General features: G+C 36.3%; 1 protein-coding gene across 1 annotated transcript in view; it reads right to left on the minus strand.

The window, feature by feature from the left end:
- Nucleotides 1–23286, minus strand: part of ASCC3 (activating signal cointegrator 1 complex subunit 3) — a 287285-nt gene that overhangs the window by 246413 nt on the left and 17586 nt on the right. The window contains exons 2-4 of the mRNA XM_074896093.1: nt 18757–18900; nt 17852–18002; nt 12480–13063 (exon numbers count right to left, since the gene is read on the minus strand). Of these exons, the coding sequence (XP_074752194.1) occupies nt 12480–13063; nt 17852–18002; nt 18757–18846 (825 nt within the window). The 5' untranslated portion in view covers nt 18847–18900. The remainder of the gene's footprint in view (nt 1–12479; nt 13064–17851; nt 18003–18756; nt 18901–23286) is intronic.

Below are 23286 nucleotides of genomic sequence, written 5' to 3' on the forward strand. Positions count from 1 at the left end.
GAAGTCAGGTAAGTACATCCTTTTCCTTCTGTCACCAAAAAATAAACCATTTGTACCTTTTGAAGTACCTTATATGGTTTTTAGATAACATTTTAGCTATCACTTCAGACTTTGTTCACTATTGCAGAAAAAGATACCAAAGGAACGGCAGTTCAGTAATAATGAAAAACTAGTGCCAATACTAGAAGGTGTAACAGGTACAGGGACAAATCGATACAAATAACATAATTCAAATTAATAAAAAGCACTGTTAGTCTAGCTATATCCTATACAAAAATGGATATTGAATATTTATTGAAATAATAATAATCTACTCCTGATTCTGTGTCTGCTTAAGGGCCTTACAGGCAACTGAATTTCCATGTCCAAATGGAGCAGTTAGACTTATAGCATCCTGAAGAACATCTTACAAGGTGTAGACAATTGCTCCATGTGAAACAGTTCTGAGAATTGATGCTCATGCACATTTCTTTTAACAGTGAAAATTCGTTACTGCAAAAGCTATGCTAGCACTGTGTCCTGGTTTCATCTGGGATGGAGTTAATTTTCATTCTTATCAGCTAGAGTAGTGCTGTGTTTTGGGTTCAGTAGGGAATTTGGTACGAGGAGAGTGTTGATAATACACTGATGTTTATGGCTGTTGCTAAGAGATCAAGGACTCTCCCAACTCCCCATGTCCTGCCCGTGCACAGATGTAGAAGCAGCTGGGAGGTGGCACTGCCAGAGCACCGGACCCAAATTAGGCAGTGGAATATTCCATATCATGTAACGTCATGCTCAGTATATAACGGAGGAACAGCCAGAAAGGAGGGGTTCTTTCTCGCTTTCAGGATTGCGACTGCAGGATCTGATATTTTGGGACTGCTAGCTTGGAACAGGCTGGGTATCAGCTGGCAGGTGGTGAGCTGTTGCATTATGCATTACCTGTTTGTACTTTCTATCATTGTTTTTTATTTTATTACAATTACTAAACTTTTTTTATCTCAACCTACCAGCCTCATTTTATCCCTCCAATTTCCTTCCCTATCCTCTGGGCAGGGGGAGGGTAAGCAAGCGGCTGTGTGGTGTTTGGCTGCTGGCCAAGTTCAAACCATGACACACTGGAAACAAATTTGCCTAGAATCTGAAAGTTAACCGAAACACTTGGTGAGATTTTTCCTCACTAAGAAGAACAGCCAATATTTACAAAATGTCTGTTTTATGCTGCCAGTCTATCGCTATCCCCTCCCTCTTTCTGAGTGCCTTTTCCTGCAAGCCACAGTCCGTTGATGCATTACTCCCACACTAAATATGTTTGTACTACTGCTACTTCTTCACATCAAGCCAGACAGTCAATTATTTTTTTCGTATATCATTTCCTCAGTTTTCCATTCTTTATTTCACATGCTACCTTCTATATGATGGACCTCCTGTGAATTCTTTTCCAATTATTTTTTAGCACCTCCTATATATAGTAATGATTAAATCATCTTCTGAAACTGCTTTCCCTATCAGTAGGCAGTCTATATTAACACATTCTCCACTTAAGATCGACTATGAAATATAGTTTTAACACTGAAAGTATCTGGCAGCGCTTACAATTAAGTTCTTTAAGGTCTTTACAATGGGATATAAATGTACAGATGTTGATGTCTCTGAAATATGTTCAGTCAAAATAAAATTTTCTCGTTATTTTTTTTTTTGTTTCTCATTTAAATATCTACATACATGGATTTTTATGTTTTCAGCATCTGCATTTTTTTAAAGAATGCCAGTTTAAGTACTATGTCAAGATATTTAACATTTGATTATTTTGAGTAGGTAGAGTCAGTAGACTCCTTATTACAAAATTCCACTTGTAAATTCCTTCACTCACCTAACTTTCTCAGTTTTGTTTTGTTCTTCAAAGAACTTAACAAAGAAAGGTTTAATAAGGACTTCCACATAACAAAAGAAAGTACCACAATTTTTTGCCATTCTTACCCGTAGCCTCCACAAACCTGATCTCCATAAACCTAGGGCTTCAGTAATCATTGCTGAGTAATACAAGATAGTAATATATAACTATCTATATAATTTACTATATTCATACTATATATAATATATAGTAATACAGGATGCTGAAGCACAGAATGCTTTTGTTGCTTTTCTGCAGCGTTCATGCCTAGCGCCAGAATGCCATTAATATGCCAAGTTTAGAGGCCTGGAGAACTGCAGCATGACAGAAACATATTGCTGAGACATTCAGTCTTGGCATCAAATACCCAAGCTTTTCCCTGTATTAACATTTTTTTGAAAGCTGTTTCACAAAATCTTTTGTCTCTTATGATAAAGTAATAAATATGATAGCTCATAAAAAAAGTTCATGCTCCTAAACAATCTGTCAAAGTTTTTAATGACAAAAACACCCATAATGTAATCTATTTTCCATTTTGAACAAAAAAAATTGCAGTATGACTACCCTCTGTTAACACAAGCATTCAGTTTTTGCTAAAGGTTTTATATAGTTATTACTACATTTGATTGTATCAGTTGTTCAAGACTATTTTATTAACAGTGTAAAACTTGTTGGATTAAACTACTCAAAATCAGTAGAAGTAGTTAACCAGTGAGTGTGTAACCAGATACCCAGTTCCTCTGTGGGAAAGTCTGATAAAAAAGCAACAGCATCATAACATTGAAGCTCTTTTAAGTAGCAGAAATTTCCCAAGCCACATAGAAATACATGTTAGTGCAATTCTATTTTGTAATGGTGCTATTTTGCCGGCTGTGCATGTAAAATACCAGCCACACGTGTACACAGTTCAGAAACCACCTCTGTAAAATAAGTTAAAAACATAAGTACAGACTAAGACAAGTACTAAAAAAAACAATTTTGAAATCAAGGACAAATCTCCAACTGATTTTAATGATGCTAGTATTGTATCCTAGAGGTTTTGTCTTTGTACTTACACATGTTTAATTATTATTTCAAAATATATTCAATTTTCCTATTCCTTTCACTTTGGACAATCGCATCAGCCATTTCACCACTAACTTCAGTTTCTGCCCACTTTTATTTTGTCATTCGCTAACAAGCTGTACTGTTTACTTTTGCCTCAGTACATTATGCTATTTATTATATTTCAAACAGTGTTTCCCACTATGATTTCTAAAGATTATATACTAAAACTACTTCTGTTGGCCTGAAGTTGTGACAAATTGCATTTTGACACCAAAGTTGTCTTTCTCCACCTAACAACGGCTTGACAAAAACCATGCTGCCGTGCGCTGAGGCTTATCAGAGCACCTTTGGTTCTGCTTCAGAGAGCTAGAAAAGCTGCAGCTCTGAGTCCTGTAAGCAGCAGCTTACACAGAAAAGCCAAACTTTGGCTTTGACAGGGAACAGAGAACATTCTGAGAGCAATAAAGCACATGCAATTAAACTGATGTGATGAGCTAGTGACATGTAAAACTGAGTTTCCAATAGCAGAATATTCATGTTTGATATTTGGAGGAGCTAAGCATTTGCAAAGACCAATATCCAGTATTCATAACACTTCACATCATATTTTGCTTAAGGAAAAAAAAGTACACATCTACTTTCACATCTGCACACTGCACTTTTCTGATGAAGAAGGTTAGCTTGCAACTAGGGTAATGGCTACACAGCATATGCAAACAGGCTCCACTTGTCCTCTGAGCCAAGCAAAAGTATTAGTCAAATATTGAGTCAGAGCCAATTGCACTGTGCACAGATAATGCAGCCCGCTTCTCTAAAGCATCTCTGTTGAGGCCTGCACAGTATGTCAGACAAATGATCTCAGAACTAGCACCTCAGCGTCACACAAGACTGCAAAAAATGAAATGCTGAAGCACTTTTCACAGTCAGTATTATAATGTGAACTGTGAAGAGTTCAGAGCTCTTAATATAAATTACATACTCACTCTGCTCAGGGAATCACTCTCAATACAGACCTGAGAATTATTATACTGAATTCAGGTTTAGAAATGCCAGCTAAGTGTTTCTCAGGTCATCAAATTTTTGGATACTAATAGCTAGAACATATAGTTTTTATTTGAAATGTAACACTAAAGTTCTGATTACTCTTGAAAGCAATGAGCAAATAAGGCAACATAGAGAACAGTGTCTGCAGCCTGTGCTACTGACAAACAGCTCACTAAGTCATTCGTAGGAAACAAAATTTACACACACTTGCTTAGTCGTATTCTGAAATAATGTGATATTGTGCAATGCTGTATATGCTTTTCCATTTCCCTACCTGAAATGTGTGCAGTCTGCAGGAATTCAAAAATCCTTTTGTAGCTGGTTTGCCTTATAAGCTCTAAACTATGCTCTTTCTTGTCGAACTGTATTTCAATGTAATTTCACAATGTTACATTTATCTTAGCTTACACACTGAAAAATTTAAATGTTCACATAAACAACGGTAGGCTTTTAAAGGATAGTAGAAATTGGATCATGTAAATTAAGACTGTGTGTATTTTCTCTTAAAAGAATAATGATCATTACAGATTTCTGTTTAATGCAGGAAACCAAATGATTTCTCTGAACAAGTGTCCATTATTTATAGATACTTAATTTAGGAGACCAATTTAGTACCTCTAGCATCAAGGTCACTTTAAAACCTAATTGAGATTACTTGCAACACAAGAGCAATTTATTTCCTGTATACTATAATTCATTAATTAAGTTACACATAAGGTTAAAATATTAGTACTTAAAAGGCCCGCTCCACCTTGTTACAGAAGAAGTTTTTTAATTTAAAAAAAATAACATATTAGGGTATGAATAGTTCACACTTGATTTTAATGTAAGAAATCCATCAGGAAAAATGAAGACAATACAGAAATAGGAGTCAATGTAACAATAATTTTCTCCAATTAATTCCATTCATTCAACTGAAATGAAAGAATAATCACAGAACGGTTGAGGTTGGAAGAAACTCCTTGAGAACATCTATTCTCCAGGGCTAGAGATCCAAACAGCTTCTTAGGCAAACTGCTTCTGTGTCCAACCACTCTTACAGTGACAAAAATTTTTATGTCTACACAGAACATTCTATATTTCCGTTTATGCCTGTTGCCTCTAGTCCTGCCATTGGATACCACCGAGAGGAGTCTGGCTCCATCTTCTTCACTCCCTCACCATCAGATCAGACCCCCTGAGTTTTCCTTTCTCCAAGCTGAACAACCCCAGCTCTCAGTCTCTTTCTGTATGTCAGATGCTCCAGTCCCTTCATCATCCCTATGGCCCTTTGCTAGACTCAGTCCAGTACACCTATACTGGACACCACACTACACCTTTCAGATTTTATTTGTTCATCTTACTATTCAAAACAGGGCAAGAAAATGCATAAGAACATGATATTAATTAAGGAAGCCAAGCATTTAGGTAACAACTACAGAGAGTTTTCATAGCTTTTCTCTGTGCTTCTTCGCTTCCTCTCAATTTTATAAGCAAAATGATACTGTTCTGCACAGCCACCTCCTAGAGAAACTGATGTGTTATGAACTAGACAAGTGATCTGTGCGGTGGCTGACAGGCTGCACCCAGAGGGTGATAGTAAATAGCTCCTTTTCAAACTCGCAACCTGACACAAGTGGGGTCCTCAGGGATTGACACTGGACCCAAAGCTGTTTAATATCTTCGTAAGTGATCTGGATGATGAGATCAGGTGTACCCTGATGAAGTCTGCCAATGATACCAAACTGAGTGGGGAAGCGGACACTTCAGAAGGGAGAGTCACCCTGCAGGAAGACCTGGATAGGCTGGAGGAGTGGGCTAACAAGAACTTCATGAAATCCAACAAGGACAAGTGCAAGGTCTTGCACCTGGGAGATACATAATCCAGGAGTGCAGCACAGGCTGGGATCCACCTGGCTGGGGAGCAGCTCTGTGGAAAGGGACCTGGGGGTCCTGGTGGACATCAAGCTCAATATGAGTGAATGCTGTACTGCAGTTGCAAAGAAAGCCAACAGAATGCTGGGTTGTGTCAACAAGGGCATCGCCAGCAGAGATACTGAAGTCATTGACAGAATCTACTTGGCACTTGTCAGGCCACACCTGGAGTATGGTGTTCAGTTTTGGTCCCTGCGATACAAAAAAGATGTGGACGGGCTGGAAAGTGTCAGGCTGGAGAGGGTCTGGAGAAGGGCCACAAGGATGATCAAGGGACTAGGCAGCCTGTCAGATGAGGAAAGGCTGAGAGAATTGTTCAGGCTTGAGAAGTCTTGTCTTAGGGGAGACCTTATCACCATGTTCCAGTATTTGAAGGGTGACTATAAAGAACATGGAGACTCCCTTTTTACAAGGAGTCACATAGAAAAGACAAGGTGTCATATGTACAAGTTACTCCCAAGGGGATTCTGATTGGACACAAGAGAAAAATTTTTCACAATAAGAAAAATCAGCCGCTGGAATAACCTCCCCAGGGAAGTGGTGGATTCCCCAACATTGGACACTTTTAAGATTCAGCTGGACAGGGTTCTGGGCTATCTTGTCTAGACTGTGCACTTGTCAGAAAAGTTGGAACAGACGATCCTCGGGGTTCCTTCCAAACTGGTATTGTATGATTCTATTTATTGGCTCATATCCCTACATCAGGGAATAATTGTAGTGTCTTTTGTTTTGAAAGTATCCAGATGTGTTTTCCTTTCTGTGTTCCATGCACCAGCTGACTTCACTATCTAGGTCCCTTACTGCAGCACAGATTTCCCTTCTGAAAGGGAAATTATGATTCTTCATTATTTAGTCTTAATTACTGACCTGTTACTTTAATTCATTCCAATTTTAAAATTGAAATTCAAATTTGTCTATGGTTAAAGAAAAAAAAAATTGTATATAAGGATAAGGTGACTAAAGAGAAAGAACATGGATATAAAAATGATTGTATCAAAGATAAGAACAAAATTCAGAGCTCTCTGTTCTCACAGCTTCAGTGCAAGATAATCTTTCATAAATCTTAATGAACTAACACATGAAATTGTAGGTCAGGGAACACACATCTACAAGTGCAGTAACACTGTGGATAAGAAAAATATAAATATTATTGGAGAAAAATTAGAACAATATATTTTGGAAAAGATCAAATAGACATGCAGGTAACTGGAAAATGGCATAAACACAGCATAGGCTTACTAATGATACATCTCTTGGTCTAACACTTCATTATCCTAGAAAATTAATAAATAGCAGTTGTCTCACAACTGGACTTCATTTAAAACATTGCTATTTTCCATATGAAAACTTGTTAAATTCATGAAAATTAGCATTAATAGAAGAACTAAAAGTTGACAAGGAACTGGCAAAAGGGTAAATGAAAGGAAAGGCAGTGTTTAAAAGCATCATCTGGAAAAAAGTTACAAGCACAGTTCTTTGATGCTATTTTTTTTAATTGGTTTTAAAAAAAAAAAGACAACTGTAGCACAGGAGAAGTGACCATAAAACCAGACCTGAATAAAGCCAGAAAGCAGATAACAAGGGTTTGTTTTAACCACACAGGAAATAAGACTCTGGAGCAGTCAAGGGAGAAGTTGGGACAAACTTTCCCACATTCTTTTACTAATGAGTCTTCCTTAGTTTAAGATGTTATATCATATCATTGACAGACAAGGTCCCTTCCAGATTCTGTGAAAGTTTAAATAGATTTTGCTTTCCTTTACTCTTCTGTAAAGTGTCTTTTTTTGCAGAAAGGCTGGTTGCAGACACAGAGGAGCTTCCTGCCAGTTAGCTGAATTGATAAATTATTAACTTCTTCATGTTCTTGATCCCAAGAGCTTTTACAGGTTTGACCAACAAAGGATACTGGCAGACATTTGTGGTGGGATTAGAATAGGGCAACAGAAACAATGAACAATGTAGATGAACCCAAGTGGGGGTAAAAAAAAAAATAATAAAATTATATTGCCACCAGTGACAAAGGGTGCTAAACAATAGTTACAGGTAGAAGCTGGAGAGACAACAAAAGCTCCACGTGGCAGAGCCTGGGGAAAACTGTCTAAAAGCCTGTTGCTACATCAAGCAGAGACACACAAACATTACACTGAAAAAAAAATCCTACTTAACGAAATAACAAAATAATCTATTAACTTCCATTCTGAAACAAGCGTGAAAAGAACTGAATTTCAGTAATAAAGCTGTAAACTTCTGGCTCTAATGATGAGTATATTACTGGATATATCTATTAAGGAATACATACAGGAAGAGGTGTTGCCCAACTCTTGACCTCTTTTTTTTCCATCATCCTATATTCCACAACTTGTACTTTTCTGATTTCAGGTCTAGTTTGACTTGAAATGAATGTTTTTGAACCCTGAAGGAAGGATTCAGCACCTTCAAACTACACATTACTACCCTTCAGTCTCTTACTGTAGTTTTCATTACCTGAATGTTCTCAGGTGCTTATGACAACAAGAAAGAAGCCATATCTTACTTTTTGGTAGGAATGATGAATAACGAATTAATCTTAGAAACAAAATAAAAAGGAATATTTCCCACTATGACGTTTTGCAGTACAGCTGGATTTATATAACTGATGGAAGCCCTGGATGCTATAGTTCAAGTATGTGTATATGTTAGAATATATATTAGAATATATATATATTAGAATATATATATGTATATATAATGCAGAGAGCTGGAGACAGTCACAACTATAAAGCAGACAAAAGAAGCATAAGCAGTAAACTTCTTGTGTCTTATTTTATAGGCAAATAATTGTATCATATAGAGAGATAAGTAAACATACGTATCATTCACATAATATGCAAACTACTACTAACAATGTAATTTTCTTGAAACTGTTTCACATCATAGCCTAGTGTTCTTGCCATTTATATGGCATTTAGCATGATTTTGTTTGGGAAACACCATCAAATCTAATATGCTGAATGACATTAATGTTTCTTGATTTTCTTTGGGCAAAGTTCTTTCTCTGGCCCAAGATGAATAAATTGCACAATTTTTCACAATCCACGCAGTATAAACTAGATCTTAACACAATTCTGATCATTTCCTTTTTTTCCTCATTATTTATCTCTGTAGGAAATTTCTTCCTGTTTTGTTATGATAAAAGAATAGTGTACCTCTGTATTAGTGTAAAAATAGAGATTGGTATCTCAAAAATAAAATTCAGAAAAATGTTGCAGATAAACCAGGACAAGAGTTCACAGAGGAAAAAGACATACCCTCTGAGAACGTTATGGTGTAACCAAAGAGGGATTAAACTCCTCCAGTTTTTTTCTAGTTATCCTGGGAGCTGTTAGGTGGCAAAGTTGCTAAAGTTCTCTCAGATGTCTCGAGTCTTAATTCCAAAAGCATCGCAAGTACTCAAATTGAGGAACTGAGGAATGCACTGCTCACTAAGTTTTAATAAAAAGTAATAATAAATAAGCACAATGGTTACTGAGCAAAACTCTGTAGTTTGTCATCAGCTTTTCCTTCTTGTTCTTAAATAATGGTCTTGTTACCACATCATTACTATTTTACACTCATCAACAAAATCTGACATACAGTGAAAAGCATGCTCCAGTAGCTGTCATTTAGCTTTACCAGACTTTATGTCCCCAGTGAAAAGCACGTGTCCTAAACACTTAGAAAAAAAAGTTATAACTCCCACATCACTCCAAGCATAAGAATCAATTTTCCTCTAATTAAGAGTCACCAGTGATATGCCAGATAAACAAACTGTCCCAAAGGAAGTGTGGAATGTTCTTAAATAGTGAAAGCAAAAAACAAAGTTTCTTCTGCTGCAGTAACCACTTCAAACATAAGCTACACAGTGCTGGAGAAAGAAACTAATTTCAATTCCTTGTAGAGTTTATTAAGGAGATAAAAACCTAAATAGGATACATGTGTGTGCCTATACATAACCTACAAAAAAACCCCAGGATGTTGCCCCTGAAATAATCTAAAATTGCTCATATTCTTCATGTGATCTGGAATCTTAATAAACTTTGCTTAAGGATCAAATGCAATTGTCTTGGAGAAGTCCACTCACCAATATCCTCACCACCAGCATGTTCTTTTCTTGTTTAATAATAAACAAGTAGCTATATCTTCCTAAACAGAAGAACAGACATGGCCACTGTTTTAAAATATGAATATGTATTTTACAGATCTGGATTTTTATTTACAAGGAATTATCCTTTCATATCAATAGTGGGTTTTTTTGAGGTTTATTAAGAAAATAATGAATTTTGTAGAGCATAGAGACTTTAGCATGTATGCATCACTCCAATTAATGGAAGATTTTCAGTATGCATGATCAATCACATATTTGTTATACCATCTCATATGGTAAATCTATGACCTAGTTCTAGAAATGGGTTATCTTCAGGTTTAAAAGCACCATCTGCTCTTAATGATGCTACCAGCAAAATTACTGTAATAAAAAAAAAAAAAAGAAATCCCTAAGTGATGGTAAAATCCAAAGCCCAGAAGAAATTTTCAAGTTATCACTGCTCTTACAGAGAGCAGAATACAAATGCCAACTAGCTTTTAACAAAAACTGATGAGGTTCAAAGTAGTCTTATCGCCTCCCTGACCCTCACATTGTGCAATGAACAATGGATTAATAAGATTGTTGCAAGAAAAGGCAACATGGGGGACAAAGTAAGGAGAATGGGGAGAAAAATTATTTTTCTTATTATGAAGAGTTTTTAAAAAATCAAAAATAAGTTACAAGTTTCAGACACTCAAGGGAAAGAACCCTTCTCTCTGGTAACACAAAGAAAAGGCTTTACTTTTGCTAAATAATCTTCAAAAATATGTGCATACATTTGCAAGAGTAAACAATTTTTTTCATATTATCAAACTAAAACTCCTGTAAAGCCATCAAAACAGAAATTTTGCCAGAAACTTTTTGTTCAAAAAAACAAAGGAAAGAAGTCTTCATTGGTGATCTACATAAGAAATGACAGCTTGAACCTTCTCCCAATTGACTTTGTCATCCATTATGATTATAAATTTGCAAAATAAAAATTATTTCTTCTTGTTTCAAGTTCAAGGTTTCAAGAATTTCCTTTAACATTTTACAAATTCAACTTATGCATTAAGTTGGCATTATACAGAAGTATGGAATTTTTTCTGCATATCCCGTGACTATATCTGAAAAGTCTTTTGCTGATCTAGAAAAAAAAGAAATTGAAATATTTCTCTGTGTAAAATTAATAAATTTCAGGCATTGCCTATGGCAAATGAAGATGCTTTTTTAATGTTTCATTTGACATGCAAGTTTCTGTATCCAATCTCCTTCTCCAAGACCTATTCAGTCGCCTTCTTCCATGTGTCATCCTTCAACACAACCACCCAAAACATAAAACTGTTTGCAGACACACATGTAAGTGTCATTTTTCAAATATATTTTAATGCAGTAGAAATTAGATCAGTTTCATATTTAGGTTCTCAAGTTTATAAAAAAATATTAATATACAGAAAATACCTCAAAGGACAGCCAAAATGTGGTCTACTGATTACCAAAAAAAACAAGAATACGGCTTCAGCAACTACATCATTATGCAATAGATATCAATACATAGTTATCTAAACCTTAAATGAAATAGAACTCTTCTCTATCACTTGGTGGTTTTGTTAAGAAGAATAAAAACTGCAACTGTAATGGCAAAATTCCAGCAAATTTTCATTATACTGTATATCACAATATTGTCTATTCCTACCAACAGTTGTACTTCTGCAGCAAAATTTCACCATTTAAAGCCCTTCCATAAAGTCAGTTTTAGAATTTAAGTACTGGATGTTTTCAGGGGAGGAGAACAGTGCAAGTTAGGAAAAATAAAGCAAACAAAACAGAAAAGTGCACAGGAAGAAGCAGTTTGCAAGCTGCAGGCATTCTTTCCCAACTCCATTCAAAAACAGTTTTCTCTTGCCTAGATTAATCCAATCATCGCTCCTGAACATGCCTTGAAAGCCTCTTCACCAGCCTTTAATCAGGCTCTTTCCCCTTTCTACCCCTATGCTTATCCTTCAACTCCAGCCTCACAGCAACTGTTCTCTCTCCCTCAAGCCTTCTCTGCCCTTCTTGTAATAAACCCACCCTTCCTCCTTTTAAAGAGAAATAGAAGCAATACAAAGTTTTGAAGTAGCACCACCTGCAGAGTCCTCCAAACTTCCTTCCAGCAACAGGAAGGCTCTGAAACTGGAGATGGAACCTGCACAAGAAAACTAACTTCAGTTTGGCTTTGTGAGTTCTCACACTTTTCTATCGTAGTTTAAATTAGCTACTGCTTAAAAAGCATGGAGAAGCTGAGCAAATAGCCCCCCACAAAAAGGTTGGTCTTTTATGGGGGAAAGGAGACTATTCACATAAAATTCATGCTGTACTCATCTCAATTCTTTTGCCTCAAGACAAAAAAGAAAAAAAAAAAGAGAAAAGCATAGATGACACTTGGATAAACTATATCGACATAACCCAACATGAAATAATTGTATATTTCTGCAACATTCAAATGCATGCACTATTGTTAATATGCTACTGTACCTCATTTTGAAGTTCATCACCACTTTTGGTAGAAGCTAGCATCTCGTACAAAGTACAGCAGAGGTCTTCCGTTGTTGGCCCTCCAGGGATACCGCCTTGAGATTCATTCAGATACTTTCCAACTTCACACCATAAAAAAGAATCATCTACTTTTTCCAAAGACTTGAGATCAGATTTCTCATCACAGTAATTCTGTAAGTGATTCAGCTGGTTATTCAGGAATTTGTTATAATCTAAGCTTATAATTTTCTGCGCATCGACCTCACCATTCACAGGCAGCTCCTCAGAGTGATCCAAATCATGCATGTCAAATGAAAACACTATATTTTTACCAAAGAACACTCTGTTATCACCATTTTGCTCTTCAGCCATCTGTATGAGGGCTGTAAGCTGTTCTTCAGTGAAGTGAGAAGCAATCCGACATGTGGCATTACAAGCTGCAGTAGCAGATGATGATGGAAATGGCCCAAACATCTGCTTGATCGCCTTTGTCTCATCATGGCCAACACATTCTTTCCTGTGAAATGTCTTAAAGAGAAAAACAGCTCCGCTTTCAATTGCTTCTTGTCCATTTTCAGCTCCAACTGTTAACAAAACCAAAACCAAATGTAACTTTATACACTTCAAACTAATTCTATTTCATTGCCTATAACATAACTGTATTCAATTTCTTGCTGCAAGTCTCATCAACAGGGCTATGAAATGAAGATCATAACAACAAGCAGCAATTGTTGCAAGGTACTGAATTATAAAAGGTATAGGATAAGAAAGCATCTGTCTTCATTACCCTTCTACTTACTAGAAATTCATATTAAGGATTAACTCAGAAAAATAGGAAAGCATTGGTAGAGGAAAAACTTGCCTGAGGTCTTTAACTCACAATAGTATATTTATGAGCTTTTTAAAGGTAACAAATTTCCACTTTATGTCATTGTTTATTCACTGCCTAATCTGAATATTCATAACAGACTAAACAACAGAACTCAGCTGGGAATTACTACCTTTCTTGTAGTAATTCCAGTGGAATTACTACAGAATGTGTGTTAGAAAAATTGCCCAAAGAAATTAAAGCAAATAAAGGCTTGAATTTAGTTTTATATATACAAAATACCATATTATGCAAATAAAAAAATACTATTAGAGAAAAACATGAATTTACCTCTTACACAAATATTCACAAAGGTACTCAAGGAAAACATAAGCAAAAACACCATATGATGAACCAAAATGTCACTACTAAACAAAATTTTAAGTCATCAAGCATAAACTAAATAAAACCAGCCAGCAAACTGGTTTTTGTTTGGTTACTTGTTTTATATGAGAACAACATGCAGAAGTTTTTTTGAAGCTTAAAAAAAAATAAGTGTTCTAAAAAACTGGGTAGGTTACTCCAACATTTTTGTAAAAAATGCTATTTTACTAAGACTATATAGTTTTTAAAACATCTTAAAAGCTTACTGTGGAGATTTACAAGCTGCTACTGTCAAGATGTCTTTATCTGTCAATTCTTTAGTTATATCAAGATCAACCATCAGATCTCCAGCAGAGAACAGTTCGATTTAAGTGGTAACACGCATGATTAAGCCCTGGTATGTATGGCTAACTCAAAAGAACTATTAAAACAAACTATTTTAAAAGAAACAATATTATTAATTTTAAACCCCTCAAATGGCACTTCTGACATAGCAAAGGGGGCTGTTCTCTTTTCAGTAATCAATTGTCTTGTGCCTGCTTCTGTATACCTCTGCTATTCAGTTATGGGCCTCTGTATTTACTATGTCCCAGTTTTCTGCCTGTTAAAGAACTTATTGGAATCAGTGGGAAGATTCTTAATTACTCTGACATTCTTAGTCATGACTTGATTCACTTAGGTTGGGTTTATCTCCAGCAAAAGCAAGGATTTTTTTACCCACAATGAAACAGTAAAAAACAAAAGAAATCCAGCATAAGCAGATAAAACAAGGCTGAGTAACTAGAAACATAACATAAATGAAGGCACCTAAAAATTCAGTATTTCTCTTGAATTTCCCTATGGTACACTTTGAAAATGGAGAGGATTGGAATTGATATTTACAGGATAATTAGATACCTACATATGGAAGATAAACATATAACGAAGATACACACATATACTATATCTGTCAATACATCTCAAAGGAAAAAGGTGTTTCATCCTCCCTCTCAGCATTAGCTACATAGGACTCACAGGAAAAAAAACCAACCAACATCTACAAACTTATAGACCTACGTTTGGCTGCATGAACCTCACTCTATTCCTAATATACAAATACCCATCATTATTTGAAGTCACTTGTGTCAAACCAGAATTGTACCGAAGGATTTGAGAAAAGGCTCTTGGGTTTATTATGTGATACTTCTCCTTTATGATCAACATCTCCTATTCGTGGAAGCATCTCTTCAGAAAAAAACTACCCTTTCCCCTGTGAATATAATGAGCCAGCCAAGATGACAAGAGATGCACTACTTAAAAACAAAAAGGAAAGAGTAGCTTCAAGCCAATCAAATCATTTCAGTAAGAGACATTTTCCCTGTAAAGTAAATCAATATTACTGTATATGTTGCCTAGGCTGAGATTTCATTTCCTTCAAATTAAAGTAAAAAGGCATACAAGCAATTCCCTTTCCCCACTATACAGTTCTGATGATGATTGTTGGAACATTACTGTCAGTTCAAGTCTGTGCCTCAGTCACTGTAATCTGTTCTGGTTTGTGTCTCCGTAACATTACACATCTTTATTCAAAAGTGTCAAAGCTGATCGTTTCTTTCTAACTTGATCTAACTAAATAATCATGCATTTGTTTTAATCTGTTTTGTCCTCTCCACTTCAAACAGCAATTTATCATTATTTCTTTCAAATCTTTCAATCTGCTCTACTTACCCACCAGTGCTATTAAAATTTAGGAAAAAAACCCAAACAAATAGAAAGCTTTTACAGACATATTTGGCAAAAAAGTGAAAATTTAAAAAATAATAAAATTTTTAAAATCATGCAGCTAATACTAATTTCTGTCACTAATATAGAAAATAACCCTGCCAAATTATTGTCATAGATAACATTTACAACTAAGAATGGCAAATACTTATTTTGCTTATAATCTTTTTTCCCCATCATCAGACATTTTTTCCTACTTGCTATACTATACACAGTCTTACCTTTTATACTGCAAACTTTATAGTCATTATATATTTGTCAGCCCTAATTTAGCCAACACTTTACTCCAGTACCTCTTATGATTTAAACTATACCCAGTGGATATCTAAACCAACTATGTGGATCTTCTCAATCAATACAGATCTATTATCAGTGAAGACAGCACCTTCTCCAGATTAACTTGAGGCCATGACAGCTGATGCAAACTCTCTCCCCATCTTTCATGACTGTATTGGGTCTGGCTGAACTGGAATCGGTTTTCCCCTATAGCAGCCCTCACGGTGCTGTGTTTTATGTTGGGAGCTGGCAGGGTGTTGATAGCACCCTGGTGTTGTGGCTGCTGCTGAGCAGTGCTTACACAGCACCAAGGCTCTTTCCGACATTCCCCCCTCCCCAGTGGGACGGGGTGGGCAAGATCTTGGGAGGGGACACAGCCAGGACAGCTGACCCAAACCGACCAAAGGGATATTCCAGACCATGTGACGTCTGCTCAGTATAAAGCTGGGAGAAAGGAGGAAGGGGGTGGGGTCACCCTTGGTCCTCCGAGGCAACTACTACACGTATTGGAGCCCTGATCCTGAGAAGGCCCGACATCGCCTGTTCATGGGAAGTAGAGAATAAATCTGTTTGCTTTTGCTTCCGCGCGCGGACTTTTGCTTTGCTTATATTAAAACTGCTTTTGTTTCACCCACAAGGGTTAGTTTATCTTCTTTCCCCTCTTTACCCTGTTGAGAAAAGAAAGGGAAGGGGGGGGGGAAGTGATAGAGCGACTTGGTGGATACCTGGCATTTAGCCAGAGTCAAACCATCACAATGACCTTCCCCCAAACCTTGTGTATTGTTAAGTGCCAGCTCAAATCTATGCACTGAAGCAGAGATACCAGTGTCGGGGCAGGGAGGTGGCCCTTCCTAGAGGCCTGTCTCAAAGACAGGCAGCCACATGCTTGATTTCTGGCCTCCAGAGATTAAAGCCTGCTAACAGCACAAACTCTACTACTATTTGCATTAGAAAAAACAGGATTAAAAGAAAGTTAGGACCAAATTTGTAAAAATAACAGAGTTATGTCACTAACATGGAAGGAATGAAACACAAAACAAAGTTTACAACACGTGTATTGACAGATGAGTTTAAAACTTTTGACAGTGATTTGAGAAATCAGAATATTTCTTCTGATGACTCACTAAAACAATATCCATTACAACCATTGATAGCTTGAATAGACACCTTCTGTGCAACTGTACAGCACAGCTGATTACTACACGCTGGACATGGATAACTTGTCTAGCCTTTTCTGAAAGTCTGTGTTTAGACACTTGTTTCTTTCTCAATTTGCTAGTTATTTCCAAAAGAACCGTCAAGAAACATAAACACAAGTTAGGCAGGTTAACATTTGTATTGTGATAAAAATCTCTGGTCTATAATGCCTAAAAAAGGCAGATATATTTATATATATTAATTGTCTCAGTCTTTTTAATTAGGGTTCCATTCCAGATATTTGAAACACAATCAGAAAAGGAAAAATATACCTACTAGGTTGAAATGAAAAATTCTTAAATATGTGACAGCTAGAGCTTGAGCCATGTGCTCAGTTTATGAGCTGATGAAGTAAAATTCTGCTAACAGCACAAGCTGAATTAGTTTTAGTCTGTCAATCAAAAACTAAGTTTCCAATCAAAACTAAGTTTTCACTCTAGCATTTGGTATTTCAGTTTTAAAAGCTTAATTCCAGATGAGTGAAATTTATTATTAGTTTATCTCAACACCAAATGCTTCAAGCAGAAAACATTTTTTACATTTTTATCTGCCTATATAGCAGTCCAATATTTCATTATGCCAATCACATGAAAACAAAGCAGATAACACCAAGATTGTTCTTTTCTCAGAATACTGCCATTCCAAGAGAAGCTGTTGCTTTTGCTTACTAAAGGTGGATCATATACCACACACTACACAACAATACTATCAAAAAGAAAAAATATCCACATAACAATTGAATCATATTTTAAAATAAAACAGACCAAATTATGCATGCACATATCAGATTAACAGGAGTTTCAAAGATATTTCAGGGCTAGCCTGGCATCAAGGTAGAACTAAAATTGTACCAGTATGCAAAGTATGCAGGCAGAAAGCAGTTTGAAACTCTGTCCCCCCCCAACAAAACAGTTTATTTTTAGACTACAAGAGAATGAAAACATACCTATTTGTTTTGCAGCTTGTAATATCGTTTTTAAATCACCATTTACAGTTTGGTGTTCTTTTTTGTCCAAATTGTCATCAACAAACTTTATTATCTTCTTCCAAGTAAGATCAGACTTGAGCAATTGTTCCTGTAGTTTTAATCTTTTAGTCTGAAAATGCAAAAATTTTTTTTTACTTATTTAAAATTACTATATGGATGTTCCTTTAAAATTAAACATCCGATAAAAACACCTCTTTCCAGTGGTGTTCAGTTACTAAGTAGTAGCACGCAGTTTCCTTATTACTTGTTCTTTACACACTTTCCTGAGCGTAAGGAAGAGGGAGGATACACACACATGTGCTCTCTCACTACTTTACTCTTTCTGAGTCAGAATTCTCTGTAAAGCCAAACTCTTGCAACTTCAGGGGATTTACAGCTCCCAAATCCATTTCACATTACAGGTTCCCACAACACATTTATTGCTTTAATTTTGGGGGAGGGGGAGTGGGGGTGGTATCTAAATTCAGTATCACTAAATTTATTTTAAACATCACCCAGCAAGAGTCTTAATATTCAAAGGAAAATGTTTGGCTCCCCAGCCCTGCATAAGCTTGGAGCTAAAAACATACCAGCCCAGCCCAACTTAACTTCCTGAAGGATGAAATAACAGGGCTGTACTAACACAGTCAAGCAACCCTATCCATATAGCACATCATGATTGTAAGGGCCTAGCACAAATCACAAAGTTACAGCAAATTTGAGTGAGGACACTTTGAAGGAATGCACAGGAAACTATACACACTCTGCCTAGGCTCGCTTGCCTACTCATAAAATAGCAATACAAACGAAGAAAGCAAACAATTCTTACTATATACACACTAATACTTTACAATTATGCTTTGAAAGAGAAAAAAAATCTTTACCGTTAAGTCAGCTAATTCTTCACTGTAATCCTCATGTTTAGTGACATTTGAAAAGGAGCGTAAAGCGCCTGTAAGACGAGGCAAGGCCATCTGTTACTCATTCAGTGATCCATAGGATGAGAAATCAAATCCCAGTTCAAGCACCTAGATGAGAAGAAAATAAATAACATGGCTTTGTTAATGCTATAAATACAGACTCGCATCACAAACTTGAAAGACCTTTTTGAGCAAGCAGAACTTGGCTGGCACTTCAATGAAACAAGTTTAAAAAAATCTCTCTCAAAAAATGCTGATTTTCAAATCAATAGAAAGGAGGTGAAAGGCACAGAGTATAGGGAAGACATGGTAATATGCAGAGGTCACACAACAGCAGGTGGTTCTTCTCTCTCCTGCCTCAAGAAAAGTCACCAGCAATGAGGCAAAGTGGCTGTTATTCCTTTAGCACCACTAACGCAAGAGTATTATAGTGAAATCTGTGTAACTGAACTTAAGCTCCCGAGGGCAGTAAGTGATTACAACCTACAAGAAAGATTTGAACGCTCCACACTGGGAGCTCTCAGGTCATTAACAGCCTCCAGCGCTGATGCAGGGGCATCCTTCTTGACAACTGCTTAACCATTTTTAACCAGAAAAACAGGCAAAGAAAATTACAACAGGGGAAAAAAAACCCCATAAATCGCATAGCACTGAACTATTATAAGAGATAAAGGGAATAAAAGGGCTACCGGAAAACTGAGAAAAAGTATGCCTCAGGATGTTTTCATCTCAAAAGTGGGAGCATACACACACTTACAGCACAGGACTCTCTCCAGGACTACAGCCTATTTCTGCACAGTCTTATTTCCTCTGTGAAACAGGCTCATATCTATACAGCAAAACACAGCTGTTTTCCATCTGAACTTGTACTCATTCCAAGCCTTTTACTGAAACTATTCTCAAAGTTGTTTCATTTCAAAAGGTGCCCACAGCTGAATTGTTTAATGAACTCTCATGTACAGATACAGTTTCTGATGGTGGCAGATAGATACAGATTCAGATTTAGATTATTTTTGAAACAACTAATGATACCATTACAAACCTAATGATCTGCATCATTCTTAGCACGCCTGAAGATCATCGACCATCCAGAATTTAAATAACTTAGAGTTAATAAAATTACTTTCCCCCCTGTCATATACGGTACAGAACTCCCTTCTTTAGACCAACTATTCTTACAGTTTTTCTGCATTTAATGACTGAATTTGTATCTTAGCTCTCAACTTTCCAATACAGCAAAAAGGAAATCCAGATGCAACATTCCAATCACAGACAGTGAAATATCACTCATTTGTCAGGTCTGCTTGTTTTCCAACCTTGCATTAAGACGCTTTTAGAGAAAAGCTATCACAACAGCTGATATTTTGGGGACAAATGTTATACCAGTGAAGCTACAAAATGCAGAAATATAAAATCTTTAACTGTGAAAGGGAGAGAGAGGACAATTTCAAATTCAAGCCTAGAAGCTGACAGAGCCAAGGAACACCTCAGCTTTTGAGATGTTCAGCGCATAAATGACACGTAATTCATACCAGCGTAGCTCCTAGTGAAAACTGCCTGTGAACATTATAGTCACCATTACAGAAGGGAAGTAATGTGTCCCAAATTTGAAGGAATCTAACCTGTCCTTTTTTGTTTGAACCTCATACTGTTCCAATGACAGCACTGCCATTAGCTATTAAAGATCATTCCACTTTGCCTATTTATTTTATGCCTACGCTCAAATACCTTTTTCTATAGAATTATTGTCCTTTACAATAACGTGTAACAACATCACTGTAATATTATTTTAATTGTCTTTTCTGACATAACATGCACAATAATTTATGAACTTTTTAAAAGTAGGTTTGAACTTTCACTTTTCTCACACACCTTTAGGAGATTTTAAAGCATCTCCAGTCCTCTGATTTGTTAGGAAATTTCAAAGGAGTGTTTCTTCCTCCTTTATTCATCAAGTCATTAATACTTTCTGAAATAAAGAAACCTGGATCCCCAGAGAACAAGTAAGGGCACACCTCCCTGACTGCAGGCTTGGCCCGAGTCAAATCCAGCCCCAAAGCCCTACAGTTGAGCTCACGCTAATAAATCCTGCTCCACACGTGACCATGTGCTTTCCAAACCTGTTGGTCCCTGAGGGGGCTGGTTTGGCAGCGCAGCCACCCAAGGCTTCGGCATCTCATTTATAGGCAGACACATGCCCTTCATTTCTTGACCATGACACCCCCTATAGCACCACAAGAAAACAAAAATAGCCATTGATTAAAAAGTGAGGCACAGGTGCAATTACTCTGCTGTTAACATGAAAAACAAGTTTATGAATTTGCACCATTATTCCGCAACATAGTAGAGCCAGCACTAAACACTGAGTCAGAAGTACCTGTGGCCCTATCAGATGCAGTGTAAATTTACTTTTTTTAAAAAACAAAAAAACAAAAAACAACAAGTTACTTGCTTTCACATAAAGCCTGCTGCTGTAGATACCTGCCTGCGTCACGCTGCCTTTAGAGGGGATCAGACATGTCTTGTTTTCCTGCAGCCACCATAAGGGTAACTAATGCCTTCTGATTTGACAGAAATATATCTCTTCAGCCACAGTTTGATCTGAAACATCTGTACTACCAAATGATCCTGCTAAAATCTGCTTGTTTTGGAACAAGGACCTAAAAGGCAGCAGTGATTAAATCCTATTTACCAGGGCCCACATATAGTGATTCAAGATGAACTTTTGCTGTTCTTCTGCCCATTCCCCCTCGAGAAAAAAGGTGTGAGAATAGGTACCATCTTATTTCATGTTTGTAGAGGGTCAAGTGTAATGGGAATTCAACCTCGAGATCAGTGAAAGTTTACATGGTAAAAATATCTCCTGCCCCCTCCACTTCAATCAAGTAAGGGCAGTTTGGGCCCATTCTGCTAATGATTCTAGGACAAGGAACTGAAGTTTGATGATTCCTAGAACTATCTCTGATTTCATGCCTCTTCAAGAAAAAAAACCCAAAGCTTTCCACCAAGCTCCTGTTTGTAAAGCAGAAAGAGCACCATCTAAGTTTCTAAAGCTTTGTGAAGATGAGAAGCAATAACTTTTAAAGCCTATTTTACTTCTTTTGAAAGCAAGTGTGATTTTAATGTTGAAACTTTTTATGAAAGTAAAACATAAAACCAGATTATATTCAGGTATGAAACCATTCAAACTTTATTGTTTGAAAGTAAACCTAACAGTAAACATGGATCATAATCTCACAGGTTTTTATTCATTAAACTGAAACATTATAAAAAAAAATGCTAGCAATATTACAAAGGTAACAGACATCACTAGAGGAATTCTCCATTTTGTATTTCTACCAACTACTCCAGTTTTCCTCCCACTCCTGGCCTTCCTATATTTTTTTCTATAAGCAAGTAACAGAACAATCTTTTTCTCCACTAAGGTGTTACAGAGATTATGGTTAGAGAGATGCCATTTGAAAATTTACTTAATTCCTGCACTCTCTTAACAAAACAAGCTAGCTGCCCAGTAGGGCTAAGAGAAGGGGACTGCTCAAATCTGGTACTGCTCAATTTTCAAGTTGAACACAAATCTTTCTTTACTTACAAATGATGGAATAACATAGCATTAACCGAATCTGAGGTAAAATCTGCTGTTATGCTATCCTAAAGTACCAGCTTCTGTAGCCTCTAATATTTGACTTGTTATAGGTCCCTTAAAACCTCACAGCGGTCATTTTGTTTAAGCTATTTAAGGAATATTAAGTTATGTCACCAGGTTTTTCCTATATTGCCTATAATTCTTTAAACTATTAACAAGCTTCTTGCTCTCTACATAAACTTTTCATTTATAAAACCTGAGGAAGTTTTTCGTTATTACTAATCTAATCAAAGAATGTTATAAAGAAAAAGAGGCTTTAGATATTGGCAATTAATGGCAGGTTGCTGTTAATCACATATATTTGGATCAAATGGCATTTGCACTTTCACTTGTGAAAATGGAAACATTTCAAAAGAAAAAGCTGCAAAAAAGGTGAAAGATATCCCAGCCATAAGGCAATACAAAAAATAAATGGACAGTGCGGTAATCTTTTGCACGTTAAATATATTTTAAAAACATTAAAATAAATGTTACCACAGGATTATGTAAATCAAACAAAAAAGCAGCAAAACCATGAGGACACATTAAGACATTTTAAATATATCCACATCGAGTATATTTTACTTCTGCTATGCAAGAGGTATAAAAATAAATAAATCCCAAAGCATTAAATTTTAGTAACATGAACACATTTTAGAATTGCAACAATTAACCTTAGCAGCTTCATTAACACAAAGGTAAACTTCATATTTTATTTATAAATAAGTCTCAATATTTTAAAAAAACCCACATTCTATTTGGTCTGAATTGCTCACTGCAATTTTAAACAAACAAATAAAAGTATCAGATGAAAAAGCTATTTTACAGCAATGAGAACAATTTTATTAGATTCACTTAAACTTCTTATCCAA

The sequence above is a fragment of the Athene noctua genome, chromosome 1, assembly GCF_965140245.1.
Source record: "Athene noctua chromosome 1, bAthNoc1.hap1.1, whole genome shotgun sequence".
Lineage (NCBI taxonomy): Eukaryota > Metazoa > Chordata > Aves > Strigiformes > Strigidae > Athene > Athene noctua.